The sequence below is a fragment of the Carcharodon carcharias genome, chromosome 2, assembly GCF_017639515.1.
Source record: "Carcharodon carcharias isolate sCarCar2 chromosome 2, sCarCar2.pri, whole genome shotgun sequence".
NCBI classification, from domain to species: domain Eukaryota; kingdom Metazoa; phylum Chordata; class Chondrichthyes; order Lamniformes; family Lamnidae; genus Carcharodon; species Carcharodon carcharias.
The window spans coordinates 197,895,678-197,909,217 of NC_054468.1; the positions used below are offsets into that span (position 1 = coordinate 197,895,678).

Genomic DNA, 13,540 nt, shown 5'->3' on the forward strand with positions numbered 1-13,540 from the left:
AAAGGTTGGCAGGAAAAACAGTAACTGGACAATTGGCTACCTTCAAAGAAGAGAGAGTTTGGGCACAATCAAGGTATATTCCCTTGAAAGAGAAAGGCAGAGTAAACAAATCTGGAGCTCGCTGGATGATGAGAGACACATTAAGATGAAGAAGAAAAAGTATGCTTAGGACAGATGTCAGGTGGATGATGCAATGAAGAACCAAGCTAAGTATAGAAAGTTCAGCGGGGAAGTGAGAAAGCAAATAAGAGAAGCAAAGAGGCAATATGAAAAGAGACTGGCAGCTAACATAAAAGGGAATCCCGAAGTCTTCTATCAGCAAATAGTAAAAAGGTGCTAAAAGAAGCCCTAGGGCTGATTTAAGGACCAAAAAGGGGATTTATGCATGGAGGCAGGGGGAATAGCTGAAGAATTAAATTAATACTTTGCATCTGTCTTTACCAAGGAGGAAGATGCTACCTAGACCTGGTGAAAGAGGAAGTAATTAACACTCTAGAAGTATTTAAAATTGATAAAGAGGTATTAGATAGGCTGTCTCTACTTAAAGTTGATAAAGCACCAGGACCAGGTGCGATGCATCGGACGATATTGAGGGAAGTGAGAGTGGAAATTGCGGAGGCATTGGCCATAACTTACCAGTCTTCCTTAGAATTGGGAATTCCAGAAACTGAAGAATTGCAAATGTTACATCCTTGTTCAAAAAGCCCAACAATTACAGGCCAGTCAGTTTAATTTCAGTGGTGAGTAAACTTCTAGAAACAATAATTCAGGACAAAATTAATAATCACATGGATGCGTGTGGGTTAATTAAGGAAGGCCTGCATGGATTTGTTAAGAGAAAATCGAATTTAACTAATTTGCTGGAGTTTTGATAAGGTTGATAAGGGCACTGCTGTTGATGTAGTGTACATTGACTTCCAAAGGGCATTTGATACAGTGCTGCTCAATAGACTTGTGAGCAAAGTTAAAGCTCATGGAACAAAAGGGAAAGTAGTAACATGGAAATTAAATTGGCTGAGTGACAGGAAACAGAGTAGTGGTTATAGATGTTTTTCAGGCTGGAGAAAGGTTTGTAATGGAGTCCCCCAGGGGTCAGTGTTGGGAGCCTTGCTCCTCCTGATATATATTAATGACCTAGGCCTTTATCTACAGGGCACAATTTCAAAATTTGTGGATGATATGAAACTTGGAAGCATTGTGAACAGTGAGGAGGATAGTGCAGAACTTCAAAAGGCCATAGATAAGTTTGTAGAATTGGCAGCCACATGACAGATGAAGTTCAATGCAGAGAAATACGAAGTGATTCATTTGGGATGGAAGAACAATAAAAAATAAAGGATTCAATTCTAAAGGGAGTGCAGGAGCAGAGGAACCGGTGAGGGTGGGGGGTTGGGGGTGGTGTATATACACAAGCCATGGAAGATGGCAGGACAAGTAGAGAGCATGGTTAATAAAGCATACAGTATCCTAGTCTTTATTGATAGGGGCATAGAGTTATGTTGAGCTAAGACATTAGTTCGGCCTCAGCTAGAGTATCGTGTCCCGTTCTGGGTGCTGCATTTTAGGATAGATGTGAAGGCATTGGAGAAAGTGCAGAAAAGATTCACGTGAATGGTTCCAAGGATGAAGAACTTCAGCTATGAAGATAGATTGAGGAAGTTGGGACTATTTTCCTTGGAGAAGAAAGGCTGAAAGGAGGTTTGATAGAGTTATACAAAATCATGAGGGGTCTGGACAGAGTTGATAGGGAGAAACTCATGAAAGGATGGAGAATGAGGGAGCACAGATTTAAAGTAATTGGCAGAAGAAGCAAAAGCGACATGAGGAAAAATATTTTCACACAATGAGTGGTCAGAGTCTAGAAGGCACTGCCTGAGACTGTGGTGGAGGCAGGTTCAATCGAGGCATTCAAAAGGGAATTAGACTATTATTGGAAAAGGAAAAAGGTGCAGGGTTCCGGGGAGAAGGTGGGGGAATAGCACTTGGTGAATTGTTCTTTCAGAGAGCAGTGCAGACGGGAGGAGCTGAATGGCCTGTGTCTGCGCTGTAACAAATCAGTGATTGTCTGTCATACTGTTTAAGACACTGCTGGATAGAAAGGAAATTGACAGTGCATTAGGACACACAAGAGCAGGTTAGTACTTGTATTTGCTATAATTATAATACTAAATTAAACAGCCAGCATGGGTTTGACAGAAGGTCTCACCTGTCAAGCTCCCCTGAGATAATTTAAGGTATTACAGCTAAAATAGATAGCAGCACTTGTTATAATGTAGTTTATTTAGACTTTCAGAAAGGTTTTGTGAAGTTCCATTTAAAAGCTCCCCAATTAAACCAGAAGCTACAGGAATCCAAAATACATTGGTCTGGAAAAGAAACTTGTTTTAAAAAAATAGGAAACACGCTACTATGAAGGCATAATGTTTGATCAGGATCAAAGTAATCCTGCAGGTGTTAATGCTCGAGGCCTTTATTATGGTCTAAACATTTTTAATTGCTAACTTGGTTCAGTGGATGCACCCTTGTCTCAGTGGCAATAGGTTCTGAGCTTAAACCCTAATGCAGATGCACGTAATCTAGGCTGACCTTTTAATTTCATTTATATCAGTGATATTGGTCAAGCGATGAATGTTGGCCAGGGCACTGGCAGAACCATTCTTTGATTAAGTTTCATGAGATCTTCTCTGTTTTGAGCCGACAGGACAGATAATTCAAAGCTGCATAATCATGAAATATAAAAACGAGTCTCTCTCCCAAATCTACACTCCTCCCTAGCAACTATTTGACACGACAGTGACAATCATGCTTATGAAGGTTAAATTGGAGAGCTTTATGTGAGGCTAGCTTTATTGTGTGCATGGCATGGAGAACTGGAGTGATGAATTTTTGGTTATAATATTGCTACTGGAAACTAAATGACAAAGTATCTATTATCCTAGCAGTGATCCTAACATTTCTGAATTATACAGCTTTTATTGTCCTGATAATTTGACTATAATTTGTTACCTTTCAACTAGAGGCAGCAACAGTTGTAACTTTTCATTTTAGCCTAAAATATTTTTGTTTACATCTCAACTTAATGGATAACTAATGGTACAAAGATTAATAATGTAAATATGTTAACCTGCTGCTTATAGAATGCATTTCTGAGAGTTTAGTATATTTCAAAGTTCTTGTTGAATTAAGTCTTCAATTTGACGCAAAATACTTTGCATGTCAACTTAATATTTTGTGAAATTAAATATTGTATATGTTTGGGGAATGGACGGAAAATTCTAAAAAAAAAAATGAGTCCCCTTAAAGAGTACTGTCAAAATATCTAGGTTTCTGGCAGCTGATGCATGTACATTAGACATGTCCTCTTTCATCTACAGGTACAATGAGATTTCCAGAAGCAGTGAAAAGACCACTGACTACCAAAGCTCCTTTGAGGAAACCTCTGACAAGTGTTATCAAGTATCTTGGTGGGTGCTAAAGTTTTGGTAATTGTCTGCTGCTTAATTTGACTTCTGTTTTAGAAATTCTAATTAAACTATTGAGAAAAATGTTTAAATTGAATGATAAAGGTTCATCTAAATGAAAAGTTGACAGATGGTTCTCATAAATAAGGTATATAATTGTGAAAATAATAGTGCAAGGCAATTTTAGGGCTTTTAACATTTTTGTAAACAAATTTTCATTTTCATCAGGTTACAGATACCACTGCCGTGTTGAAAAGTCATTAGCTCTGCCCGCACTGCCCCTGGTGCCACCAACACACAAAACAGTCAGTTAGAAATTTTTAATATATTATTGATATATTGGTATTATTGATAAGTTTGTGGAATGATTTTAATTAAATATAATTTTGATACAACACCATCATTTGCAAGCAATTAACTCTAGGGTGAACTAGAATTGTAACAAACCTGACAAGTACTCCACAGCAGAAACTTGTAGAAATAAAGGGATGAAATATCCATGTTGTATTCCAGGATATCATCCATTGACCTTTAAATATTCCTGCTCAAGCCATGTAGATTGAGATCTTTGTCACCCATTTCTGTTTATTCATATGTTAAATCTTCATTCAGTCAGAGATTTCAATGTACACCTGTGTTCAAAAATTTATTCTTTTTCAGAGAGTACAGAAGCAAGCAATAAATCTATTTCCAGGTATCATGAATTTATGAGAGAAGATGAAGAAAGTTAGGCTTGTTTTCTTAGGATAGGATGTTCCAAGGTGGCCGAAATAAATTTTTCACATTATGAAAGAAAAAATTCACAAAGCATCTTACCTGCTACTGCAATAGGTTCAGATACAAGAGCCATAAGTCAAAAAAATGTTAATAAGAGGGTAATATTGACGTGAACCTTATCAACAGAATATTATATTTAAGAAATAGGCAAAGTCAGTGAAGCGCAATATAAATGGGCTCAAGAGACAATCAGCAACTAAAACTTGCACTTAGTGCTTTTAAAGCTTTTCAAAGCATTTCACAGAGGTAAGCAGTGATGGGTGATGAGTTCGATGTGGTAACAAGACATGATCAAAGGGAAGTATGGGGAGGTTTTGAAGGAGGGAAGAGAGACCTAGCAAGGTGGAGAGGTGTAGAGCGAGTGTTTGAGTGTGGTGTCTAGAAGAGTTGAGGGTTCTGTAATTAAAGGCAGAGTAGAGGGGTGGGGTGATGGTGGTGTGCAAGGCGTTGTAAGGAAAGCCAAATTCTGAACAACAGGGTTCCAAAAATTCATGCAGTATCCCAACCATGGTTTTACTAAGGCTTTCTGAGTGGAAATTCCCACAACCTGCTAAAAATCTATCTGCTCTTCTAAATCACCCAGCTTTGCCCTATTCAAGATATAACTATGGTTTTTATCACCAAAATGTATCTTCTCCCATTTATGGCTGTTGATTTCCATCTGCTGCTTTTCTTTTTACCCATTTTATCAACTAACCCAAATCGTTTTGTGACTTTTTTTCTCCACAATTGTTTACTATGCTTCCCATTTTAGCATAATTTGAATAACCTTTAGCCCTATATTCAAGTCATTGATGTTTATATTTAGCAGAAACAATCGAGAACAAAGTACTCTGATACACCACCAACTATTTCCAGTCACGTTGAAACTAGCAGCAGATGAGCTGAGGCAAGGCTGAGTCGAACGATGTTACAGAGGTGAAAATAGGTGGTCTTAGTGATGGCACAGATATGTGGTCAGAAGTTCACCTTGGGGTCGACAAATCATGGGGCCAGGTAGAGTGATGGAGTCAGTGGCTAGAGAATGGAGTTTGTAGTGGGGACCGAAGACAGTGGCTTCAATCTCCCCAAAAAGTAACTGAGGGAAGTTTCTGCTCATCCAATATTGGATTTTGATCAACTAGTCTGATAATTGAGGTTTCGTCAATGTACCTGTGAGAATTTTCAAATTTCACCGAGAGGCAGTATATAGATAAAAATAGCAGGGGTGAGGGGGGAGTGCAAGGATAGATCATTGGGGGACAACAGTAGTAATAGTGCAGGAGCAGGAAGAGAAGCTATTGCAGATGATCTTCTGGCTCCGACTAGATAGATAAGAATGAAACTAAATTACTTGTTCAAGTCTACAGTAAATGTTAAGCCTTCTAACATGGACAATAGTGATACTAACTGAGTCAAGTTGTTACCCTTGAAATGATTGAAAATTGGGAACTTGAGAGGATGTTGGAACAGGAGTTGGGTACTAGATTTGATTCCACAGGGTGATTGCAGAAAGGTTGAAGTAGGTGGGGTGCTGCAGGTGTTAAGAGAAATGAGGAAATGTCACACATTGCTTTGCCCTAGATCGAAACTTCAGAGCTGTCAAGGTTGATGGTTGATCTGTGATGTGAGTGGAAGAGTTAATGTGAAGGCTAAGATTAAGTGAGGTGAAGTGTACAAAGATGTCAAGGGAGTGGGCATATACACTCTCTATAACTCAGCAGTGGAAAGATGAGAGATGTCCTAATACCATAACATATGTACTGTTATTTGTTGATATGATTTAACATTGAAAAGCCACTTATTTAGTGGATGAGCGACACACAAGAGTGTGCTTGGACCTCAAAAACAAAAATACCTGGAAAAACTCAGCAGGTCTGGCAGCATCTGTGGAGAGGAGCACGGTTAATGTTTCGAGTCCAAATGACCCTTCAACAGAACTAAGTAAAAATAGAATAGAGGTGAAATATAAGCTAGTTTAAGGGGGTGGGGGGTGGGACAAGTAGAACTGGATAGAGAGCCAGTGATAGGTGGAGATAACCAAAAGATGTCACAGACAAAAGGACAAAGAGGTGCTGAAGGTGGTTATCTTTTGGTTATCTCCACCTATCACTGGCCCTCTATCCAGCTCTACCTGTCCCACCACCGCACCCGCCCCCCCCTCCCCCCGCCCCCTTAAACAAGCTTATATTTCACCTCTTCTATTTTTCCTTAGTTCTGTTGAAGGGTCATTCGGACTCGAAACGTTACCTGTGCTCCACTCCACAGATGCTTCCAGACCTGCTGAGTTTTTCCAAGTATTTTTGTTTTTATTTTGGATTTCCAGCATCCGCAGTTTTTTGCTTTTATCTGTGTGCTTCGACCTGATGTGATCTGAATTTACATTAGACAGAACATCATATACTTGAAGCACTGTTATTTTGAAAAAAAAACTTGTGATTTGTACACAAACAATGTAATACAATGTAAGCCGTATCAAGTTAGTGCATATAATATCATTATTCTGAAAAACTATGCACCCCCTCCTCTGGGTGACTCACAATCTGTTTTTTAGCATTGTTGGTTGATGAATAAATATTCACCCAGGACACCAAGGAGAATTCACCTGCTCTTCTTTGAAACATATTCCTATGGAGTTTAGAAAAAAATGAGAGGTGATGAAACATATAAAATTCTTAGAGGGCTTGACAGGACAGATGCTGAGAGACTGTTTCTCCTGGCTGGAGAGTCTCTAATTTGGGGTCACAGTGTCACAATAAGGGGCGGGGCATTAGGCACTGAGATGAGCATACATTTCTTTACTTAGAGAGTTGTGAATCTTTGGAATTCTCCACTCTCGAGAGTTGTGAATGGTCAGCTGTTGACTGTTCCATAGATGTTTGAACACTAAGGACATTAAGGGAAATGGGGATAGGGTGGAAGCATGGATTCGAGGCAGAATATCGGTCCATGTTTCTTATCGAATAGCAAAACTGGCTTGAGGTTTGTGGCATACTCCAGCTTCTATTTCTTATGTTCTTATAGGGACTACATGGAGCTGTGTTTTTTTTTGTTATATTACTTAAAACCTTACATCAGCAACCAAAGTATTAATTGAAATCATGATCAACATTTTTCATTTTCTGCTCTTTCTTCCACTTCCCGGATTGTCTAATTGCATGTAACCTTTTTTTCCAAAATGCAGAAGTGCATCCTGTTGTAAATCCAAAGGTGTTAAGAAGGGTGCCAAGCCTTACTTCAGGGAACTCCAGTCAATCACCAAAACGACTATTTGCAATTCAAAACCATGGCTCTCCAACAATTCTCGGAAAGCAAAACTACAGCCAGCACAACGGTGTGGATGGTTAGTTTAACACCCAAATATAAGTATTGTAAAATAATTACTAATACCATGTTCAGACAAGTGATATATTCAGCGTTTATTTGTACAATTTTTCAATTATTATAGAGCCTCATTGTTGCCTTTTTTTTCCTGTTCTTCCATAGGGAGGTGGTGATAGTTTTTGTTATACAGTTTAACACTGAGCACACCTGTTTAGGAGATACTTTACAGGGTTCAAAACTGGCAAAGGGTTAACTTTAAAGACTGGTAATTTGACTGTCTGTTAAGGCCAAGTTTTATATTTGCTGTCATTTGGGTTGTGAGTTGAATGTGTTACTTATGGGCATCATTTTTCTGTAGCTGTGAACAATCTAAAATCTTGTTATGGTTCAAGAGTTTCACATAATATTCAAATTATTGAAATTAGTCTGCTAGATTCGTTTTGAGTCTCAGTCTTTGATAAATTTGCAATAACTCTTCTTTTATATTATAATTTTAATGAAAATTCCAATGTGTATTATGCTGAATAGCAGATTTTCTGTTCATTAAAGCATACAGAGCAGCTGGTTAAAAAAAATAAAATTAGACTAGAATTTGGCTTTTCAGATTGCAAGCCTCATTCCGATATGTTGGTCTCTCAGGCCATCAGCTTGCTTGATTGCAGTAATCCCTCTACTATTATCATCAATGCATAAAATGTTTACTATCTTAAGTAGGTAAATGCAGCATCATAAATGATCGACCAGGAAGGTCTGAAATTTGATTTCTGAACTAACTCGTTGATCTTGATGGTATTGTTAGGATTGGTGTGGGTGGCCTTGTCCAAGAATGGAAAACTCAGTCCAAGCTCCAGCTCAGTTGGCAGGATGAGGACAGGATGGATTGTGTTGGTTTCAACAGTAAGAAAGAAGAAAAAATGTTCAATTTATATTCCATCATGAATGCAACAGTTTGCTTAAACTTTCCTTACACATCTACTCAGTTTAAAAATAAGGGGTCTCCCATATAAGATAGAGGTGAGGAGGAATTTCTTCTCTCGGAAGGTCATTAGCCTTTGGAATTCTCTTCCACAGACAGCAATGGAGGCTGAGTCCTTGAATATATTCAAAGCTGACTCAGACAGAGTTTTGATGTAAAAGGGAGTTGAGGATTATGGTGGGTGGGGGGTGGTAGGCAGGCAGGAAGGAAAGTGGACTTAAGGCCACAATCAGATTAGCCATGATCTTATTGAGTGGTGGAGCAGGCTCGCTGAGCTGAATGACCTAATCTTACTCCTGTTTCTTCTCATCCTATGATCTTATGTGGATCAATATGGAGTAAAACAATCCTTTGAACAGAAGGTGCATAATGAATAATAGAATCTAGTAAAGGAAGCTGGCTGATTGGCTGGGAATAAAAATGTAAACTAGGTGGGAAAATTACAAGATGGAGTAGGGTTCAGTGAGAGGGGCAGGCAGATTAGAAAAAAACTGACCTGATGAAATTCAAATTGGTCAAATGTAAATAGGAGGTAACGACAAGAGACTGATTGATTGACAATGAGACAAAGCGAGATAAAGACCAGCATTAGCATGCTCAATGGTATGAACTATTTTAAAAGAGGAAAAAAGAGGCATTTCCAGACTGGACACATCTGCATGAGTCTGGCATGATGGGCCCTGAGCACATTTGTCCAAGTCCATCCAAAGTGTCCATAATGCCCAGCATTTGTTCCTAGAGTTGGAGGAAAGGGTGGAAGTTGGGTTGCTCTCAGAAGTAACCTAAGTACTCTCGTAGCCCCCTTACAAATGTAAACTTTTAAAAAAGAAATAGCAAATTCCATGTCAGGATTTCAGGGTTGAGGACATGATCCTGACTTGAAATGTCCAAGTCAGGCTTGTCCAACCTTTTCGTTTGGGGGGTCACATTTAAATTTTTCTCAACCTCGGGGAACCAATGAGCAAATTTCTGAAAGATAAGGCTTGGCAGAACACTAAGCATAATTTTAACAAAAAAAGACTGATGTATGAAAAGAAACAATTTGTTGAGAAAAAAAATCACAACAGTAAATTGATAATTTTTAAAAATGAGCAATAAATAAAGATGACCATTAGAGTGTGAAAGTGTGTCCAGCTCACTACCAGTCTCAGGGTGCTCACTCACTCACCCTGTGTTAGAGTGCCTGTTGGTGAGTTGGGGTGATGGTCTCTCTCTCTCTCTCTCTCTCTCTCTCTCTCTCTCGTGTGCTAATTTAACCAACCTCCTTTAGTACACTGGGGGCACTAGAATTCGACCCAGTTTGTGGCCAGTTGAAATTGGGAGCTCATTTTGAAGAACGTTGGATGCAAGTTTCAGTAGTTGCGCATTGAAACTTGCCCAGGCATGCAAATTCATTTTCTATATACCGAGGCAGTAGAAGCAGAATGAACAGCTTCTATTTCAGGAATGCTTTCTCAGTGGGAGCAACGGCTTATGATTATTTGTAGCTGGTGAAGGTGATATTTGGAGTTTAATATTAACTACTGTTGTGTAAATTGTGTAGTTTTGATGAATTGTGTATGTTGCAACTAGCACCAAATGCCTTACATGAACTTCGTTTCCATTTAGGAAGTGTGAAGAAACGACTTTTGATGTCCTACAGGGGTAAGATGTAATAATATCAACTTAAAGCCTGTGTTAGGTTTTATATAGACCCCAAATTGTTTTCAAATAAGGAAATGTTTTTTTAGCTACACTTATTTGCTTTTTCAGAAATATTGCCTTGTCATTTATACATTCTATGTAATGTTCCACATCTCATTGTGCAGCTGGCTGCTGGGTTATCAATGAAGTGACTTAAAAAATGCTTTCCTGCTGGTGCAACATGGATATTCTTAATATCTAGTCCCTTTACTACATTGTCCTATCAAATATAATGTAAGATCATTAAGTGTCTTGTAAAGAAGGTTGTATAAATGGTTCAAATTGGCTTCATTAGCATTGAATACACAAGAAAAACATACATTTTCATGGCTGCACATTTTGGGTGGAATCATCCGTGCCCGATGGCATCAGGCATGTTCGGTGGCATGAGCAGACAATATGGCGAGAAGGCCAAAAATCAACTTCACGTTGTTGTGAAACAAGCTTGTGATCATCCAATGGCGGGCCGCGTTTCCCGCCATCTGACATCGGGAACCTCACTGTAATGCATCTGCATATCATTATAAGCCCAGTCCGGAATAGTTTCCCCCCACCACTGGCCACTGGATCGTCCGCCCATGCCGACGTGTTTCACAACAGCATTTGGTGGGCTGCACTTTGAGGGGAACTTGGAGGTGAGTATACAATAACGTTGCAGAGTGCTTGCCCGGGTGGCCTATTGGACTTCAAGGTTGAGGCGTGTTGGGGGGGGAGGGGTGGGGGCCAAGGACTGCCCTGCGGTTGAGGCACATTGTGGGTGGGGGGGAAGGGCTGCCTTGTGGCTGAGGTGCATTGAGCGGGTGGGGCAAGGGCAAGGGCTGCCCTGAGGGTAGTGCACTAGCACGTGCAGTGTGGGGTGGTGGGGGGTGGGTGGGGGGGAGAAGGAAGCGGCATTAGGGACACCTTGTATAGTGTGACCATTCTTCTACAGCTGAGAGAGTTCAGGTGCAGTCACATTGATATGATTGGAGTTGGGCCTCTAGCTTCTCTGCCCACTCAAGCAACGCAGCGGCAGCAAAGTGCCACCAATTGCTCCAGAGCTTTTCACCCCTCGAGCACAGACTGCAAAGTAATGAGCATTTTAGTGGACAGCAGAACAGTTCGACGACTGGAGATGCAGTGGAGGCCCTGATAGTCGCTCGATTGCAGGAGGATGATGACAACATGCAGTGAGGACACATAGATCTTCACATAGCCTCTGTGAATGTCTGCCTCCTGTCTGGCTGAGGGAAGCTCACTTGTGCTCTGTGATCAGGGTCATATCATGGAGATGCAGCCATGAAGCTTTAAAAGCATCCTTTGTCTATCTTCGGCACCTGCGCCCTTCAGGTGCTGAACGTCACTGGTCACTGATGCTGAAGAGATGGGGGACAGCCCCAACTTAAAGGTGCTGAGAGCACACAGAGAGAATGATGGAACTCTGAGACACCAGACCATGACATTCTGGCAGCAATGACAAGCACCATCGAGGTGCAGGCATCAGTAATGTGTCCAGGGAGTTTGAAGTCGGACCATCACTTCGGTCTGAAGCCTGCACAAAGCACATGCTGGATTGAGACACCTGCCTTTATCTTAGGAACATAGGAACAGGAGAAGGCCATTCAGCCCATCGAGCCTGCTCCGCCATTCAGTACAATCGTGGCAGAATGAACACTTCAATGCCTTTTACCCACACTATCCCCATAACCCTTTATGTTATTGTTAATCAGAAATCTGTCAATCTCTGCCTTAAATGTACTCAGTGACTGAGCTTCCACGGCTCTCTGGAGTAAAGAATTCCAAAGGTTTAAAACCCTCTAAGTAAAGAAATTTCTCCTCATCTCAGTCCTAAGTGGCTTCTCCCTTATTTTGAAATTGTGTCCCCTGGTTCTAGACTCCCCAGCCAAGGAAACATCGTACCTGTATTGCGGGTGAGGCTTCCCATCTGGCCCATTACAACAAGCTCAGCACCATCAGTTCCTGGGAAATCCAGACCACTGTGTGCCTGCTGCTGCCCAGGGAATTGGCCAAGCACGCAGTATCGGAATGGACAAAGGTGTTGACCAAGTACACCAGCTCCAAGTAAAGCTCCAGAAAGGACTGAAAAACATATCCTGTTTATTCTTTAAGCATTTTGTAGGTTGCAATGAGATCACCTCCCATTCTTCGAAACTCTAGAGAATACAGGCCCATTTTGCCCAATCTCTCTTCATAAGACAGTCCCGTCATCCCCGGAACAAGTCTGGTGAACTTTCGTTGCATTCCCTCTATGGCAATAATATTCTTTCTGAGGTAAAGGGACCAAAATTGCACACAATACTCCAGGTGAGGTCTAACCAAGCTTCAATATAATTGAAGCAAGACTTCACTAATTCTGTACTCAAATCCTCTTGCGATAAAGGCTAACATTCCATTAGCCTTTCTAATTGCTTGCTGCACCTACATGTTAGCTTTCAGTGACTTACAGAGAAGGAAACCCAGGTCCCTTTGCACATCTACACTTTCTAATCTCTTGCGATTTAGGAAATATTCTGCACTTTTTTTCCTTCTACCAAAGTGGATAACCTCACATTTTTCCACATTATTTTCCTTCTGCCATGCTGTTGCCCACTCACTAACTGTGTCCAAATCCTCCTGTAGCCTAGCTTTGTATCATCCACGAACTTGGAACTATTACATATGGTCCCTACATCCAAATCATTGATATATATTGTGAACAGCTGGGGTCCAAGTACTGATCCTTGCAGTATCCCACTAGTCACAGTCTGTCAAGGCGAGAATGACCCGTTTATTCCTAATTTCTGTTTTCTACCCGTTAGCCAATCCTTAATCCATGCCAGTATATTGCCCCCATGCATGTGCTTTAATTTTGCTAATCAACCTCCTGTGGGAGACTTTATCAAAAGCCTTCTGAAAATCCAAGTATGCTACATCTATCAACTCTCTTTTATCAATTTTGTCAGTAATATCCTCAAAAAAACTCCAACAGGTTCGTCTAACATGATTTCCCATTTGCAAATCCATGCTGACTATGCCCAATCAGATCATGATTATCCACGTGTCCTTTTATCACATCCTTTATAATAGATTGTAGCATTTTCCCTCCTACTGATGTAAGACTAACAGGTCCGTAGTTCTCTGTTTTTTCTCTCCCTCCTTTCTCAAGTAGTGGGGTGACATTTTTTATCTTTCAATCTTCACGAACTATTCCAGAATCTCTGGAGTTTTGGACAATGACCACCAATGCATCCATTATCTCTATAGCAATCTCTTTCAACACTCTGGGATGCAGAATATCAGGTTCCAGGGACTTATCAACTTTCAGTCCCATTAATTTCTCCAATACAACCTGTTCTCTTAT

At 40.4% G+C, this 13,540-nt stretch overlaps 1 protein-coding gene across 5 annotated transcripts in view; it reads left to right on the forward strand.

Moving 5' to 3' along the window:
* Positions 1-13,540, forward strand: part of mta3 (metastasis associated 1 family, member 3) — a 269,132-nt gene that overhangs the window by 202,907 nt on the left and 52,685 nt on the right. For all 5 annotated transcript variants that reach the window (XM_041175785.1, XM_041175791.1, XM_041175799.1 and 2 more), the window contains 3 exons: positions 3,375-3,464; positions 7,402-7,560; positions 10,126-10,161. In XM_041175785.1, coding sequence (XP_041031719.1) covers positions 3,375-3,464; positions 7,402-7,560; positions 10,126-10,161 — 285 coding nt within the window. The remainder of the gene's footprint in view (positions 1-3,374; positions 3,465-7,401; positions 7,561-10,125; positions 10,162-13,540) is intronic.